Source organism: Canis lupus, chromosome 18, assembly GCF_048164855.1.
Source record: "Canis lupus baileyi chromosome 18, mCanLup2.hap1, whole genome shotgun sequence".
NCBI lineage: Eukaryota > Metazoa > Chordata > Mammalia > Carnivora > Canidae > Canis > Canis lupus.
The window spans coordinates 31,037,707-31,057,450 of NC_132855.1; the positions used below are offsets into that span (position 1 = coordinate 31,037,707).

At 33.7% G+C, this 19,744-nt stretch overlaps 1 protein-coding gene across 4 annotated transcripts in view; it reads left to right on the forward strand.

Moving 5' to 3' along the window:
- AGMO (alkylglycerol monooxygenase) overlaps positions 1 to 19,744 on the forward strand; it is a 345,425-nt gene that overhangs the window by 184,719 nt on the left and 140,962 nt on the right. For 3 of the 4 annotated variants that reach the window (XM_072783951.1, XM_072783953.1, XM_072783952.1), the window contains one exon: positions 9,337 to 9,442. In XM_072783951.1, coding sequence (XP_072640052.1) covers positions 9,337 to 9,442 — 106 coding nt within the window. Of the gene's footprint in view, positions 1 to 9,336; positions 9,443 to 19,744 lie in introns of those variants that run through there. The other variant, XR_012010942.1, reaches the window with a different exon arrangement.

Here is a 19,744-nt window from a genome sequence, read left to right on the forward strand (position 1 = left end):
CATCATTTCTTATTAAAAATAAAGTTGAACCTATAATTTCACAATATTTTACATTAAACAGAATAGCAGTTTATCTGATTTTTATAATCAAGAGTGGATTTTAAATCTAAGCATATTAAATGCAATCTAGGTTTTTAATATTATTAATGAAAACCTATAAATGTAATGAGTAATTTGGCAAAACATAGACCATAAATCTAAGTACTTAACAAAATATGGAACATATTTGAGTACTTTCCTTTGCCACTGAACACTTCAATATATGCCAGAATGTGTGCTGTGTACTTAAAGAGTATGTCCTTTCCTTCACATAGCTTGCTATTTATTTATTTATTTATTTATTTATTATTTATTTATTTATTTATTATTTTAAAGATTTTATTTATTTATTCATGAGAGAGAGAGAGAGAGAGAGAGAGAGAGGCAGAGACACAGGCAGAGGGAGAAGCTGGCTCCATGCAGGGAGCCCGATGTGGATCTTAATCCCGGATCTCCAGGATCACGCCCTGGTCTGAAGGCGGGCTAAACGGCTGAGCCATCCGTGCTGCCCCCCACAGCATATTTAAAGAAATTTGTATTAATAACTACCCTAGCCAGAAACTGCATTCATCTACACAATTTGAGACAGAGATTTTTAAAAAATCAGAGATGATGAGTGCAATAAATGAGATTAGGAACATGCTTGATGCAGTGAACAGCAGGCTGGAAGAAGCAGAGGACCAAGTTAGTGACCTAAAAGAAAAAGTAATAGAAAGTAATCAAGCTACAAAAGAGAGAAAAAAGAATTATGCAAAAAGAGATTAGACTTAGGGAACTCAGTTTTCCCATGAAAAGCAATAACATTAGCATTATAGGGGTCCCAGAAGAAGAGAAAGAAAAGGAGGCAGCAAACTTCTCTAATCTGGGAAAGGAAACAGACATCCAGACACAGGAGACACAGAGAACTTCCAAAAAATCAACAAAAGATCCACACTGAGACATATGATTAAAATGGCAAAACATAGTGATAAAGAAAAATTTTAAAGCAACAAGAAAAAAAAAAGTTACATACAAGGAAAACTCCACAAGGCTATCAGCAGATTTTTCAGCAGAAGATTTTCAAGCCAGAAGGAAGTGGCATGATTCAAAGGGCTCAATGGGAAAAATCTGCAGTTGAGAATAATCTATCCAGCACGGCTACCATTCAGAATAAAAGGAGAAATAGAGTTCCCCAGAAAAACAAAACCTAAAGGAGTTCATGTCCACTAAACCAGCCCTGCAAGAAATAGTCAAGGTGACTCTTTGAGTGGAAAGGAAAGACCAACAGTGACAGTATGAAGGTGGGAAACACAGGAGTGGTAAAAATGAATATTTTTGTAGAATATCAGTCAAGGAACTCATACCAAAAAAAGAAGGATGTAAAGTATAACACCATATACTTAAAACATGGTGAAGAGAGGAGTAAAGAAAGAATGGGTTCAAACTTAAATGACAATCAACTTAATATAGATTTCTATTTGCAAAAGGTATTATATACAAGCCAAATGGTAACCATAAATAAAAAAAAATTACTACTAAATATGCAAGGAATAAAAAGAAAGGAATCCAAATATATCACTAAAGAAAACCAGCAAGCCATTAAACAGATAAGACAAGAAAGGATTGGAGAAAAGCTTCAGAAATAACCACAAAACAGGTAATAAAATGGCAAAAAAATACATATCTATAAGTAATTACTTAAATGTAAATGGACTAAAGAGTCCAATCAAAAGACATAGGGTAACAAAATAGATTAGAAAAAAAAGAGAGACACATCTATATGCTGTTTAAAAGAGACTCATTTCAGACTTAAAAACACCTGCAGATTGAAGTGAGGAAATGGAGATACATTTAGCATGCAAATCTTTTTTCAAAGAAAAGCCTGAGTAGCAATACTCATATCAGAGAAAATAGATTTTAAATGAAAACTTTAACAAGAGACAAAGAAGGGCACAATATAATAACAAAGGGGACAATCCAACAAGATATAATAAATCTTTTTTTTTTTTTTAATTTTTATTTATTTATGATAGTCACAGAGAGAGAGAGAGGCAGAGACATAGGCAGAGGGAGAAGCAGGCTCCATGCACCGGGAGCCTGATGTGGGATTCGATCCCGGGTCTCCAGGATCGCGCCCTGGGCCAAAGGCAGGCGCCAAACCGCTGCGCCACCCAGGGATCCCAAATTTTTTTAAATCTTTTTTTTTTTTTTAATTTTTATTTATTTATGATAGTCACAGAGAGAGAGAGAGGCAGAGACATAGGCAGAGGGAGAAGCAGGCTCCATGCACCGGGAGCCTGATGTGGGATTCGATCCCGGGTCTCCAGGATCGCGCAACAAGATATAATAATTGAAAATATTTATGCACGCAACATGGGAGCAGCCAAATACATAGAACAGCTAATAAAGGAACTAATTGATAATAATACAATTATAGTAGGGAAATTTAATATCCCACTTATATCAATAGATCATCTAAACTGAAAATCAACTGAAACAGGAACACACATTTGAATAACACACTGAACCAGATGGATTTAACAGATATATTCAGAACATGCCATCCTAAAACAATAGAATACCCATTCTTTTTGAGTGCACATGGAGCATTCTCCAGGATAAGTCACATATTAGGCCACCAAACAAGCCACAGTAAATTGAAAAAGATTGAAGTCACACCTTTTCTGACCACAGTGCTATGAAACTAAAAGTCAACCACAAGAAAAAAAAAATCTGGGAAGAACACAAATACAGGGAGGTTGAATAGCATGCTACTAAACAATGAATAGATAAACCAGGAAATAAAAGAAGAAATCAAAATTTCATGGAAAGAAATGAAAATGAAAACACAATAGTTCAAAGCCTTTGAGATGCAGCAAAAGCAATCCTAAGAGGGTAATTTGTAGCAATACAGACTTACCTCAAGAAACAAGAAAAATCTCAACTAACTGATTTAACCTTGCACCTAAAGGAGCTAGAAAAGTAACAATAGATAAAACCTAAACCTACCAGAAGAAAGGAAATAATAAAGGTGAGAGCTGAAATAAATGATCTAGAAACTTAAAAAACAATAGAACAGATCAATGAAACCAGGAGCTAGTTCTTGGAAAAATCAATAAAATTGATAAAACTGTAGCCATGCTTATCAAGAAAAAAAGAGAAAGGATTCAAGTAAATAAAATTACAAATAAGAGAGGAAAAATAACAACCAACACAGCAGAAGTATTATTACAAAAGAATATTATGAAAAACTATATGCCAAAAAATGGCCAACCTCAAAGAAATTGATAAATTCCTACAAACATATAACCTACCAAAACTGAAACAAGAACTAAAAAAAAAAAAAAAAAATTTAACAGACTGATAATCATAAAAGAAATTGAATCAATAATCAAAAAACTCCCACCAAACAGAATTCCAGGACTAAATAAATGGTTTCTGACAATCCTTCCATTAAGGAAGAGTTAATATCTATTCTCAAACTATTCCGGAAGATAGAAGAGGAAGGACAACTTCCCAACTTTTGCTATGAGGCCAGCATTACCCTGATGCCAAAACCAGATAAAGACCTCACCCCAAAAAAAGAAGTACAGTCCAAGATCTCTGGTGAACATAGATTCAAAAATCCTCAACAAACTACTGAAAACTAAATCCAATAATATATTAAAAAGATTGCTCACCAAGATGATGTGGGGTTTATTCCTGGGTTGCCAGGGCAGCTCAATATTCACAAATTGATCAAAATGACATATCATATAAGTAAAAGAAAGAAAGAAAGGATAAGAACTACATGATCACTTCAATAAATGCAAAAAAAAAGTACTTGACAAAGTACATCTATTCAAGATAAAAACCTTCAATGTAGAAACAGAGGGAACACACTTCCACATCATTAAGACCATACGCAAGACACCCACAGTTAATGTAATCCTCAATGGGGCAAAACTGAAAGCTTTTCATGTAAAGTCAGAAACAAGGATTTCCACTCTCAGCACTTTTATTCAATCTAGTACTGGAAGTCCTAGCCATACGAATGTGACATCAAAAAGAAATAAAAGAGAAAAATTAATAAAAGACATCCAAATTGGTAAGCAAGAAATAAAACCTTCACTATTTGCAGATGATGTAATATTCCACACCGAAAACCCTACACCCACCAAAAAAACCTTCTAGTACTCAAAGAAATTCAGTAAACTCGCAAGATATAAAATCAGTATACAGAAATCTGTTGCGTTTCTATACACTAATAATGAAACAGGAGAAAGAGAAATTAAGAAAACATTTCCATTTAAAATTGGATCAAAAATAATAAAGTACCTAGGAATAAATCTAACCAAAAGAGGTGAAATACCTGTACTCTGAAAACTGTAAAACACTGATAAAAGAAATTAAAGATAATACAAAGAAATCGAAACATATTCTATACTCATGGATTGGAAAAACAAATACTGTTAAAATGTCTACCCAAAGCAATCTACACATTCACTGCAACCACTGTCAAAATACCAACATTTATATATGTAAGAGATATATAAAACTGGAACTAAAATTCCTAAAATTTGTATGGAGCCACAAAAAACCTCAAATAGCCAAAGCAATCTTGAAAAGCAAAGCTCGGGGCATCACAATCTGGACTTCAAGTTATATTACAAAGTTTTAGTGATAAAAATAATATGGTACTGGCACAAAAATAGACACATAGATCAGTAGAACAGAATAGAAAACCCAAAATACGTCCACAATTATATAGTCAATTAATCTTCAACAAAGCATGAAAAAAATATCCAATGGGGACTAAAAATTGTCTGTCGCTTCAATAGATGGTTTTGGAAAAACTGGTCAGCCATATCCAAAAAGTGAAACTGGACTGCTTTGCTTACACCATACACCAAAAACGAATTCAAAATGGATTAAAAACCTAAATGTGAGACCTGAAATCATAAAAATTCTGGAAGAGAACATAGGCAGTAACTTCTCTGACATTGGCCATAGCAACTTTTTTCTAGTTAGGTCCCTTGAAACAAGGGAAATAATAGCAAAATTAAACTGTTAGGACTTGATCAAAATAAAAAGCGTATCAAAAAGGAAATAATCAACAAAACTGAAAGTCAGCTCATTGAATGGGAGGCTATATCTGCAAATAACATAGCCAATAAAAGGTTATTATCCAGAATACATAAAGAACTTATACAGTTCAACACCCAAAAACCAAATAATCCAATTAAAAAAATGGGCAGAAGACATGAACAGATATTTTTCCAAAGAAGACATTCAGATGGCCAACAGACACATGAAAATATGGTTATCATCACCTATCATCTGGGAAATGCAAATCAGAACTACAATGAGATATCACGTCATCCCTATTGGAATGGCTAAAACCAACAACACAAGAAACAACAGGCGTTGGTGAGGATACGAAGAAAAAGGAAGCTTCCTGTGCTGTTGATGGGAATACAAACTGGTGCTGCCACTGTGGAAAACAGTAATCGCACTTCTAGGTATTTAACCAAAAATACAAAAACACTAATTCAGAGGGATACATGCACCCTTTTGTTTACAGCAGCATTATTTACAACAGCTAAGATATGGAAGCAGCCCAAGACGTGTCCATTGATTGATTAATGGATATATGGAAGAGTGATATATATATATATATATATATATATATATATATATATATAGTCGAATATTATTCCACCCTAAAAAAGAATGAAATCTTGCCATTTGCAATAACATGGATAGAGCTAGAGAATATAATGCTAAGTGAAATAAGTCAAAGACAAATACCATATGATTTCACTCATATGTGGAAGAAACAAAATAAATGAGCAAAGGGAAAACAAGAGAGAGAAAGAGAGAAAAAAACAAGAAAGATTCTTACCTATAGAGAACCAACAGATGGTTACCAGAAGGGAGGGGTGAATGCGGGGATGGTGAAATAGGTGATGGAAATTAAGGAGCTTCCTTGTAATGGACAGTGGGGTATGTATGGAATTGTCAAATCACTATATTGTACCCATGAAACTAATATATCACTATACGTTAACTAACTGGAATTAAAAACTTAAGGGGTGCCTGGGTAGCTCAGTTGGTTAAGTGTCTGCCTTCAGCTCAGGTCATGATCCTAAGTCCTGGGATCCAGTCCTGCATCGGGCTTCCCACTCAGTGGGAGGCTGCTTTTCCCTCTCCCTCTCCCTCTTCTCCTCCCCACTGTGGTCTCTCTCTTCTTTCAAATAAATAAATAAAATCTTAAAAAATAATAAAAACTTAAATGAGTAAAAGATCTCTGTAAAACACTATCAAAGTATTGAAATATGAAAAATAAGGAACTAAATAAATGGAGAGATAACTATAGTCATAGATTGGAATGCTTGGCATTATAAAGATTATAAATTATCACCAAAATATTTACATATTTAATACATTTGGAATTGAAATTGTAAAAGGTTTTTTCCTCGAATTTGTCAGGGTCTTTCTAAGATCTATGTAAATGGAAATACAAAGGACCTACAATAGCCAACACTGTCTCGAGGTTAAAAAAATGGCAGTAGTTGCTCTACTTGCTGTCAAGATTTATTATAAAGCTACAGTAATTAGACGTGTTTTATTGGCACAAAGATTAGAACAGAGAACCTAGAAACAGATCTATGAATATATATATATACTTGATTTGTGACAAAAGTGTCCCTGCAGAGCTGTGGAAAAAGGCTGTCTTTTCAATAAATGGTCTTGGAAACACTGGATTTCCACATAGGAATAAGAAAAATAAACTTGATAAATATCTCACACCATAAAAAGTTAATTCTGGGGTCAGGGACTTACAGATTTAAAAATGAATGGAAAACTAATATAGATCCAGCAAATAGCATAGTAACATATCTCTATAACCTTGATGTAGGTAAAAATATTAAATGGCACAAAAAATCCCTAATCATAAAGGTAAATTGATTAATCAGACTATAATAACATTAAGAAAGTAAATTCTTCTATAATTAACTCTCATTAAGACAGTAAAAAATAAAACCTTGAAATAGGAAATGCTTTTTGCAAATTTTGTAAGTAGTAAATACCTTTTATCCTAAATGGCTAAAAGTGTTGACAATCTCTATTGATGAAATGCTCACACACTGAAGGAAGAATTTGTATCATGATATCTATTGAAAAACTGAACATTTTACTAAATTTGAACATATATACTATATTAACTGGCAGTCCAAGCATGTAAAAGAATGTTCAGATAGTATTTTTCATAATAAACAAATGCTGTCGACAATCCAAATGTCCTTTACGAGGTGAATGGATGCATGGATATTGACATATTAACACAATGGAACGCTCTATAAGAGTGAAAAGAATGAATTGCTGCTATGTGCAACATCATAAGTGTATCTCATTAACAACACTAAGTGAAAGATGCTAGGTACAAAAGAGTGTGTACAATATAATGACATTTAGGAGCACCTGGGTGGTTCAGTGATTGAGTGTCTGCCTTTGGCTCTGTTCTTGATCCTGGGGTCCTGGGATCTAGTCCCGCATCAGGCTCCCCTCCAGGGAGTCTTCTTCTCCCTCTGCCTATGTCTCTACCTCTCTTCCTGGATCTCTTATGAATAAATAAATAAAATCTTTTAAAAGAACCAATATAATGCCATTTATAAAAAGCAAAAATATATATGTACAATAATTTTAAATAATTTATGCTAATGTGGTAAACATGTAAATTTTAAAAAGAGAAAAAGGCTATGACTACCTTAAAAGGGTAATGATTCTTTCTCAGGTAGAAGGAAAGTGGTAGTATTGAAGAGGTGTTATCTTTAGGGATGCTGATATTGAGTGGTGGTTATGAGGTTGTTTATTTGTTGAAATCATCAAACTGCATATTTCTGCTTTATATATTTCTCTCCATATATAGTTAATTTCACAATTTAAAATATTTAAGAGTAAATAATAGAATATAATTAATAAAAATTGTGTTTAAAATAGACATTTTTTTATGTTGGAAATAATCCAGATATTGATTTTTTTTAAAAAAGACTCTAGTTTATACTAATTATATAGCATTATTTGACAAGGTGAAAATTTTAATATTTTATTCACAAAAAGAAAAGTCATATTTACTTGAATGCAAACAAATCATAAAGCATTACTCGTTTTAACTGAGTTTAAAGTAGAAAAAATTGTTCTCTTTTTTGCATAAAAATGTTATATTCAATTTTTTAAAATAGCTATAATTAGAAGCATGAGATATATTTAAGTTAAATAAATATACTACTTTAGATTTTCTTCACTTTTCTCTTTATACCTCTATATTCTAAATTAAATAATACATCTGTATTATGCCATTAATTCAAGAATATTTTAACTAGACAATTCACCTGTCATAGCAATACTGTTTATTTGTTACAAAATATTTATCCAATGAATGTTAGATCAATATATGAAGTTTATTTTAAGCTGATAAACTAGCTGTTCATTCCTAACATTACAAGGTAATTTATAAATGCTTATCTGTGGGGATCCCTGGGTGGCTCAGCGGTTTAGTGCCTGCCTTCAGCCCAGGGTGTGATCCTGGAGTCCTGGGATCGAGTCCCACATCAGGCTCCCTGCATGGAGCCTGCTTCTCCCTCTGCCTGTGTCTCTGCCTTTCTCTCTCTCTCTCTGTGTCTCTCATGAATAAATAAATGAAATCTTAAAAAAAAATAAATGCTTATCTGTATAAGACATTCAATGCTGTTTCAAATACAAAAACATGCTTACTTAACCTTTTTAGAGTTTGAATTTTAAAAATACCATATATACAAAATTGTTCATCACAAAATAATTAACAAAGGTCTATAATTATGCTACTTATAATATTAGGCATAATCACACATTATCCATTTTCCCAATAGTTCAGAAATTGACAATTCATGATTATAGAGTGGTTTAACTATATTAGTCTGCCTTACAAGTAATTTTTTAAATACATGAAGTATAAAAGTATTGAGTGAATGACAGAAGTCTCATTTACTTCAAATCCTAGAAAATTAGTTGTTTAGTATTTTATTTATTAGTTGAAAGTATGCTTCACCCTAACTCATCATAGTTCAAACCAAGCAATAGTTTGATACAGAACACATTTTCTGTAAAAAGATGCATTTATTTCTTAGTTTAATGGCCATTTTCAAACAGCTTCAGAGGCTCAAGCTCTTCAAATGCATTAAAATACTGTATATTTCTTGAAAATTAAAAGAAATGTATATCACTGTATCAATTATAACATGTAAACATGTAAAGAGCATGTTTAAAGCTAATACATGTTAATGACATTTATTTCAGACCTAAGGCAGCTGTTCTGGAAACTTTCCGGTGCTTGGTATTCCTAATGTTGTACAGAATTGGTCATCTGAAGCCTTTGATTCCTTCCTTGTCATTTGCTTTTGAGGTAAGACATTTGTTTTAGGTGGCTATCACATGATTATACAACTATTGTGTATTAAACCCATTCATTCAACAGTGTTCTTGTCTATTCATTTTGTGGCTAGTATTCATGGGAAACTCTTACCTATTCATTTACCTAACCATACTGTATTAATTGTGTCATCTGGAGCTAGTTAATATTGTTGAGTTTCAGCTTTCTGGTCTTTAAATTTGGATCAATATCATTAACCTCTTAGAATTGTTGGACAAATTATATTGCATGATGTTTATAAAGAAAAATTAGTCCACATAGTTGGTTCTCAGCAAGCAAACAGATTACAGAAAAGTATTGGCAGAGACTCTTCCATTTGAGATTTTTCTTTATAGGCTTTTAAGGTAAAAATTGTGATTAAAATGTCTTTATCAAATACCCACAAGAGATAATGATTCTATAGAAATAAAACCACTGATGTCACTGAAATCTTTCTACGCCTGAAAAATATTAAGTTATAATTTGATGTTCTATGATGACTAAAACATCTTCCAAGATCTTCCAAAACTGTGGGGATATATGTTTATTATCTCAGATCTGTTAGACAACTGTTAAAACTTTTTTTATTCTCATTATTCTATTAAATTAAGGGTTACATAACTTAACCTGATCAGCCCGCCAACATGCCCAGGATATGAAATATGTAACCTTATTTAAAAATGAAACATAAATGCAAACATTCCCCCAGCATCAATGAAAAGACTAAAGCAAGTGCTTTTATAATTTAGTAATGATAGTAAATTGAAGAAAACTCTTTGGAAAACAATTTGGCACTGCCATACAAAGCATATGAGTATAAAAATGAGGGATGATATACATATATATACATGCATATATTTATAAATATATGAATACATAAACATACATATAAATATATAATAAATGTATTTATTATATGTATGTAAATATATCTGGAAATATAAATAACAACTTAATATGTGGTTGCCTATGGGAAGGTGAACTGTGTGACTGGGAGAAAGAAATATGGGGAAGATTTTCTTAATGTGAAGTTAATATTCTTTACTATTTAAAATTTCTGCACCACCTGAATATATTTCTTACTTTAAATATTGTGTAAATTTAAGAAATCATGCATGAAATGTTAGTAACAGGCTACTAGATATCATCTAATCTAATCCATTTTGTGTTTAAATAGGCACTAAATAAAGTTTATATAACAAGTGCTTATATTGTTTCTTTAGATTACAACCTAAAATCAAAATGAAAAAGCATATATTACAAGTATTTAATGAGATTTGGAAATATATATGCCAAAAAATAAAATATTAAAATCAAAGAATAACATTTTCACATTCTAATGAGGAAAAATATTGTAATCATAGGTATGAGAGAAAATAATTCCACTTAATGAATCTGCTCTTGGGTATACTGTGGTAGTTTATCTTAAATGCTCCATAAGCAAATAGAGAATGTGGATTCTTTAAGGTAGCCATGGTATAAGCAAGTGGGATGTAGGCTTATAGAACCACATTGCATTTAGGGTTCATTGATGATGGGATAGTAGAGGACTGTGTAGTGTGTCTAACTTTTGAACATGATGAATTCTAATGGTGAGATGCGGTCCATTGACTTATTTTAGTAAGTAGGTGAACATGAGTGGCTAGGACTTGAGCTTTGAAGCCCCATTGCCTGAATTTGATTTCTAACTCAGGAACTTGCTAATATTTGTCAATTTAAATATTCTTAGCTTTGCCTTCCTTGTCTATAAATGGATGAAGTAAAAATGTCTATCTAGTAGAATTTTGAGGATTAAAGGAGAACCTGTATAAGAGATTTAGCACATCTAAATCTCGTTAACACATGCTTAGCATTCAGTACCTGTTCAATAAAAAATAGATGCTATTATTATTCTCATTTTATATGAAATGAAAAATTCCTTGGATTAATTCTTTGGTTTGCCTCAGGATCCAAAAGTGAAATTTGGGAACCACTGGCTTAAAGGAGCAAATAATGTTGAGCCCAAAAGTCATGATTATGAATTCTTAGCCTAATGCTGACTCTATGACATTAGACTCTGTGCCTCAGGTTGCTAACTGTAAAATATATTTAATGAGAGTTCATATGCACTGATATTTTACTGTGTTCTAAATGCCTTGCTCCTATTATTTCATTTAATCTTCATGTCAGTGTAATAGGGTGTAGCTACTCTTATTATTTTTATAATAAAAAAAACTGAGTTACAGAGAGCTTGAAAACTTGTCTGCATTAACATAACTAATAAGGAAACCAGTCAGAATACAAACTCAGATAGTCTGACACTGTTACTCAATTATCTAGTGACATTTCCTTCCATGTAAGGATAACAATACTCATGCACTTCAAGGGATTTAGATAAAAAAATACAGATGCAATGGAACGAAAGGTCTATGAAAAATGTGAAGACCAAATAAAGGATCTTATCATTTTGACTCCAAAAATGTTTTGAAAAGGCTTCAATAATTTACCTCTGAGCTATCTTTAGTTTATGATTCGAGGGAAGGAAGACAATGGCAAAATATTTCAGGCTGTTTACCTACTCTTTCCAGAACCTGTTCTTGTTCATCTAGGCACACACATGGCTGGTTCTTCAAGAATGAACACTGACTGTGATTTGCCAATGAAACATTTCCTCAACATGGTGTATTAATATGTCTAGTTATATGGTTTGTTGCAAAAAGTTAATGACACAAAGGTAGCATTATAGGAAGCACCTGATACATGTTAGTTAATATCATTGTTCATGTTTACTATTAGTACTCTATATTATAATTAAAATATTGCTGCTATTATTATTAAAGCATTATAATCATCATTATTATTAACCATTGAATTTCCATTGGTAAAACTGAACAAATCTTCTGCGACTGGAAGTCAGTAACTACATGTAAAGACTGGGTTAGTATTTTATTATCAACATTTTACCTATGAAGCAGCCTTTTCTTTCTTTTTAGAGTTCAAAAATATTAAATTATAAGTTATCAATTTTTATGTTCCTTAAACTCAAAATTTAAAAAAAGTTCTTACAATCTTAATTGTAAATTTAATATTTGTGTCTTCCTCACATTAGGATTTTATGTAAATTCTTACTACTTATCAAACTATTAAGATAACTAATTCTTTGCCCCACATAAGGAGGATAGAAACCTAACAAATAGCCTCAGTGACTACATTTAATAGGAATCAGGAGTGATCACATTATAATGACACAATGTTCTCATCATTTTTCTTTGAAGCTATCATTAGAATCAGTGTCATTGAAGCAATTAATCCCTTGTTTTATAAATTAATTTTGTATATATTGGCAGCATCAGCTTGTAGCCCTGTGACTCTTTTCTATTTATCTAGAAGGCTGGTTGGAAGTCTTTCTGTCATACTGCTTCATTATGTAAGTCAGATGCTGTAGATTTGTATGGTAATCATCCTTCTACACTAAGTGAGTGTACCACTGGCCACACTTACAGCTATAAACACATACGCACAAGCACACACAGAATGGAAAATTGACCTTCAATTAATTACCAGTTCCTACGTAATTATAATTCTGAGTCAGAAGTACAAAATAGAATTTAAATTTGATCCTGTGACCTGTACGTGGAAGATTTATTCCCTTTAGCTTCTATCCACAGAATATGAAGTAAGGGAGTGGTGCTCTGAGTATCTATAAATGGAATTAATTGCTATACAAATGCATAGTTGTTTATTTAGTGTTTGCAGTGATTAGCCCATACCCTTGCATATTTCTTTAGCTAGGTTTATTAATATTTTGACCACCAACTCGTGTAGATTTTTTTAAGATTTTTAAAATGTATTTATTTAGAGAGTGTGAGGGAGGAGCAGGGAGAGAGGGAGAGAGAATCTCAAGCATACTTCCTGCTGAGTATGGAGCTGACATAGAGGTCAATCCCATGACCCTGAGACCATAACCTAAGCCAAAACCAGGAGTCTGATACTCAACCAATAGAGCCACCCAGGCACCCCTACTTTTTTTTTTACTTGCTTTTTCATTCACAGGAAATTTGATAGAAAAACAGTCCCTTCATTTTTTCATCCATTCATTTCTCACTAACATACAGCACAGACATTTTTTTTTTCTACTAGCTCATATGCCTGTGAGATTGTGGTTGATTTGCCTTCCTTACATCAATAACCTTAAAAATATTTGACTTGATGTGCCTTTAAAGGGAAGATAGCAAAGTCAAAGATGAATAGCTATTTTTGATAAAAAATATATGTATAAGATAATGGAAAATACTTGTTTACAGATATTTTGATCCCATGTGTATTTTGTTAAATATAACTTTTTATTTAATTGAGAAAATAGTTAAGGTGCTGGGAAAAGCATTGGCTTTGAAGTCACACATTCAAAAATGTCATTCCCAGCTCTACCAATTGGTTGTGTGGTCTTTAGGAAGTTATCAAAAATAACCACAGTTTGGCTCACTTAGCTTAGTTCTCTTAGCAAAAAAAGGAGAAAAAAAATCCCACAGGGGTTGTTTTGATATTCAGAGGACTAAAGAAGATAGAGTCAGTAGAACCTAATATAATACCTCGTTTTTGAGTAGTGTGCATTATTCATAATAATTATATCCATGTATATTATAAACACACATACATACACAAACCACACATACAAACCTAAAATAGTGGTTTTAAAACTACATTAAAAGCAATGAAAATACCAACCTGAAAATATTTGCTTTTTAGTGGCCAAATAATTTGAGTTGATTCCAAAAGAACTTTTAGAATTAAAAAAAATGGCTTTAAATTTATACCTCAGAAAAATTCTAAAATCAGATTTATGGATTTTAGTTTAAATCATCAAAATAGAAGCACATCACCCCTAAATAGTAACCCAACTTACATCTGCTGACGATGTACACAAGAGCTGGGTAGAATTTGGACATGAAAGATTTGGCAGGAAGGTGCAGAGCACTTCAATGAGGGAAGAGTGTAATGAAAAGTCCAGAAGCAGAGGAGACCATGGGCTGCTTCAGTGATAGGAGCCTAGTAACAACAGCCCGAAGTGTGGCTCCTGATAGGAGGTAAATAAATGCCCACAGAAGATAGAACCAGCTAGCCTAATGCTTTAAATAGCAGGCAGAAATGTTTATTCAACACTTACTGGAACACCTGCTCCAGTAAAAACAGAGCAAAAGCCCTGTCTTTGTGGAGATTAGATTTTAATCAGTGTATTAATTTTTGATTGCTGTGTAACAAATTACCACAAATTTAGTGGCTTAAAACAACACCCATTTATTATCTAACAGTTCCCATGGGTCAGGAGGTCAGGCACAGTTTTGCTCAAAACTGTTCAGACTCTCAAGAGGCTGCATTTAAAGTAAGTATTGGCCAGATTGTGTTCTCATCTGGAGGCTCAACGACGGAAAAATTCACTTCCGAGCTCATTCACGTTGTTGACAGAACTCATTTCCTTGCAGCTGTATGACTTAGGGCCCCAGCTTTTTGCTGGCTTTTGAGTAGAGGCTGCTCCCAGGTCCTGGAGGCTGCCTGCAGGTCCATGCCACATGGACATCCTCAACATGGCTGCTTACTTCATCAAGCAAGCAAGGAGAAACTTGCTTCAGGAAGGGCTCAATCCCTCTTCTTAAGAGCGTAGAGCTGATTAAGCTAGGCTCCCTCAGGATAATCTGTTGTATCAAATAAAAAACAACTGATTCAGGACCTTAATTACATCTGCAAAATCCCTTCATCTATGCCATATTCTGTTGGCTAGAAGCAAGTCATAGGCCTCACACACACTCCAGGGGAGGGGATTGTACAGGTTAACAGGTCATAAATGGCAAGGGTAGGGATCATGGGGCCACCCTAGTTTCTGTCTGCCAGTTTGGGAGGATGCACACAATTACTCAGACAAATATTTATATACATACACATATATATTTATATTCATATATAGGGTTAGTAGGTAATGATAAGTACCATGTTAAAAAGTAAATGGGGGTAGAGGAGGCAAAATTCTTTTAGAACATGGTACTCAAGGAAGGCTGGAGGAATTTCAGTTAAGACTTGATGTGAGCACAAAAACCAAATGCGTTCCTGGGGAAGAGCAGGTGAAGGCAACATCAGGTGCAAAGGTGCCAAGGCAGGGTGTGCCTATCATGTACATGAACCACTACATGTTTGGAATTGTGTAAGCAAGAGGGAGGGTGATAGAAAATAGAGCAATAATGGGGATCAGACCACATAGGCCCTTTTGGTCACTGTAATTATTCATCATACTCCAGATAAAATGACACCCCTGAGGAGTTGGAGCACAAGTGCTATATGAACTGACTTACATTTTAAGATCACTTCGATGGCTGAGTTGAGGACAATGAAAGGAGGGTAGGAAGAGGATGTGAGGACACCAGTTAGGATATTATTGTAAACCTGAAGGTGAGAGAAGTTAATGTCCTAGAGAAGGGAGGTAGTCAGATTCCAGAAGCAATTTTAAAGTAGAAAAAGAAAGCTTTGCTCACAAGTCAGATGAGAAAATGGAAAACAAAACAAAACAAAAACAAAAACAAGAGTCAAGAATGACTGCAATGGTTTTGGTCTGAGAAAATAAAAGAATGGAGTTACCATGAACGAAGATGGGAAGAATCTAGGAGGAAAAGTTGGAAGTGGTAGTGGATCTCCAAGTTCAATTTTATTTGATAGAATTGTGTTTATTGATTTCAGTTATCTTCTTATTGATAAAGTTATTAATCTACTTTGCACAAACTATTCAATGCAGAGAAGATAGATGGGAAGAAAATATACCTACATTTTATTAATGTTTGTGTTTATGTGTTGTGACTTGATTTTTTTTTCTTTGTGATTACTACATTTTTTAGTGAACATATGTTATCTGTAATCCAATATTGTGAAGTCTTTTTTTTTTCCAGCCAGGTTTCCCTGTTCAGAGTTTTTAAATAGGGGTTAAGATGAAATATGCAAAAGATATGTCTGGACAACCAGAGGGAAGTCAGAGCTTCAGTTAAAGGCACTTGAATGCTGTTGGCAATAGCAGGGAACAGCAGAACATGGATGGGTGGGGCTTCTACCAGCTGTGCTATCAGAGTCCCAGGGCTGCTATTTATTAGAGGAGTCACTGAAAAGTAACTGAAATGATGTCATGAAACCATGATTTTTTGTTAAATTAAGACTATTAGAGCAATTTAAGTTTTCCAGCAAAACTGACAGAAAGGTAGAGATTTCCCATCTACTCCTTGCCCCTACAAATGTACTCACCACAGTGGTGCATTTGTTACATTTGTTACAACTGATGAACTGAGGTTGACCCATCATAGTCATCCAAAGTCCATAATTTACCTTATGGTTCTCTATTGTTGAAAATGTTTAGTTTGAACATAGATAGATAGATAGATAGATAGATAGATAGATAGATAGATAAAGTATTCATTATTATAGTATCACACAGAGTAGTTCCACTGCCCTAAAGCTCCTCTGCGCTCTGCCTTATTCATCCCTCCCTATGCTCCTCAATCCCTGACTGACCTTTTTGCTGTGTCCATTTTTCCGCCTTTAGTCATTTAGTTGGGATCAGATAGTATGAAACAATTTCAGATTGTCTTCCTTCACTTAGTAATATGCATTTAAAGTTTCTTTGTGTCTTTTCATGGATTCGTAGCTCTTTTGTTTCTTATGCTGAACCTTTTTCCATTGTTTGGACGTACCATAGTTTATTCATTCACCTACTAAAGGGCATTTTGGTTCCTTCCGAGTTTTAGCAATTATGAATAACAATGCTATAAATATCCCTGTGTGGGTTTTTGTGCAGACTTAAGTTTTCAGTTCCTTTCGGTAAATACAAAGGAGCACAACTGCTGGATCATATGGTAAGAGAATGTTTAGTTTTGTAAGAAATCTCCAAATTGTCTTCCAAAATGGCTGTACCGCTTAGCATTCCTGGAGGAGAGTTTCTTTTGCTTCATATCCTCACTAGCATTTGGTGTTAACAGTGTTCCAGATTTTGGCCATTCTGATAGGTATGAAGGGATATCTCATTGTTTTATTTGCGTTTACCTGTTGACATATGATGTGGAGCATCTTTTCATATGATTATTTGCCCCTTGTGTATGTGTTTTGGTGAGTTATCTGTTAAGATCTATAGCCCATATTTAAAAGTTTGGTTGTTTTCTTATGCTGAGTTTTAAGAGTTCTTTGTATATTTTGGATAACTTGTCTTCTCATTCTTTTGACATTGTCTTTTGCATAGCAGAAGTTTTTAATTTTAAAAAATCAGCTTATAAATTATTTCTTTGATGGATTGTGTCTTTGGTGTTGTATCCAAAAAAGCACTGCTGTTCTCAAGATCATCTGTTTTTTCCTATGTTATCATCTGGGAGTTTTCTAGTTTTGTGTTTTTAAATTTAAATCTCTTATTTTTTAGTAAGTTTTTGTGAAGAGTGTAATGTCTGTGTCTAGATTCATTTGTGCGTGTATGTCCATTTCTTTCAGCACCATTTTTTGAAAAGACTATCTTTGCTCCACTGTATTGTCCTTGTTCCCTTATTAAAGATCAGTTGACTATATTTATATAGATTGAATTCCTCCCTATTCTGTTCCATTGATATAATTGCATATTCTTTCAAGAATACCACACTGCCTTGATCATTGTTGCTTTCCAGTAAGTCTTGATGTCAGGTAATGTCAATCCAACACTGTCCTTCTTTACATTGTGATGGATGTTCTGGGTCTTTTGCCTTTTCACATAAACTAGAATCAGTTTGTCAATATCACAAATTAACTGGCTGGGATTTTTATGGTGATTATGTTGAATCTAGTCGGAATAACTGACATCTTGACAATATTGAATCTTCCTATACATGAATGAAGAATATCTCTCCATTTATTTAGGTTTTTTAAAAAAATATTTATTTATTTATTTGAGAGAGAGCACAGGAAGGGAGGGGCTGAGAGAGAGAGAATATCAAGCAGATTCCCCATTGAGTGTGAAGCCCCATGTGGGGCTCGATCTCACAACCCTGAGATCATGACCTGAGGCAAAATCAAGAGTTGGACACTTAACTGACTGAAACACCCAGGCACCCCATCTATTTATTTAGTTTTTTATTTCATTCTTGGTTTTTTCTAAGTTTCCTCATACAGAACTTGTATATATGGTATTTTGTTAGATTTATTACCTGAATTTTTTTTTTTTTTTTTAGTTTTAATGTAAAAGGCATTGCACTTTTAAATTTTGAATTCCTCTGGTTCATTCCTGGTATGTAGAGACTGATTGAATTTTTATATTAGCCCTGTATCCTGCAACCTTGTTCTAATCACTTATTAGTCTCAGGAGTTTTTGCTGATTCTTTCAGATTTTCTATGTAGATAATCATATCATCTGCTTAGCTTAGCAAGAAAGGGACAGAACTAGGAGTTTAGTTGTTGACTTTTTAAACTAAATTTATTTTTTATTGGTGTTCAATTTGCCAACATATAGAATAACACCCAGTGCTCATCCCATCAGTGCCCCCCTCAGTGCCTGTCACCTTGTTGACTTTTTATTTATAGATTTATCACTAAAAGAAGAAAGCTTCAGTTAAACTACATCTATATATAAGTTTTTGGCTTTATTATCATTTATTTAAATTTTTACCAAGAAATATCATAGGTAATTTTAGTTTACGAATGCCACAGGTAGTATTCTAAGTGGTTTGTAAATATCCTTTCCTCAAATACTCATAACAACTTTATAATGTGGATGCTACTGTATGTCACATTTAACAGATGAGGAAATTGAGACATTAAGAAGACATCCAATTTGCCCAAGAACACAATTCTGTGTGTAGGAGAGACAGGATTCAAACCCAGACAGTCTGGAATCTGTGCCTTTAACATGCTATACTGTGAATCATGCCTTGAATTTTTTAGCTACTGTTATGTGTCAATGTCGGCTTTTTTTGGTCTGGATTCATTTAGTTACAAGTGATAGAAAACTCAATAAACACTGGTTAAGAAAAAAGTGAAAATACTGATTTACATTTGATGCTGGCATTCTTTACGGCCTACTCCGGGCTCCTGCTTTCTTCTGTCCACCCTTACCATTTCTATTTCTTTCTTTTTTTTTATTTTTAAAGCTTTTATTTATTTATTCATGAGAGATACAGAGAGAGAGAGAGAGAGAAAGAAAGAGAGAGAGAGAGAGAGAGAGGAGAGAGAGAGAGGCAGAGAGGCAGAGACACAGGAGAGGGAGAAGCAGGCTCCATTCAGGGAGCCCAATGTGGGACTCAATCCTCCAGGATCAGGCCCTGGGCCAAAGGCGGC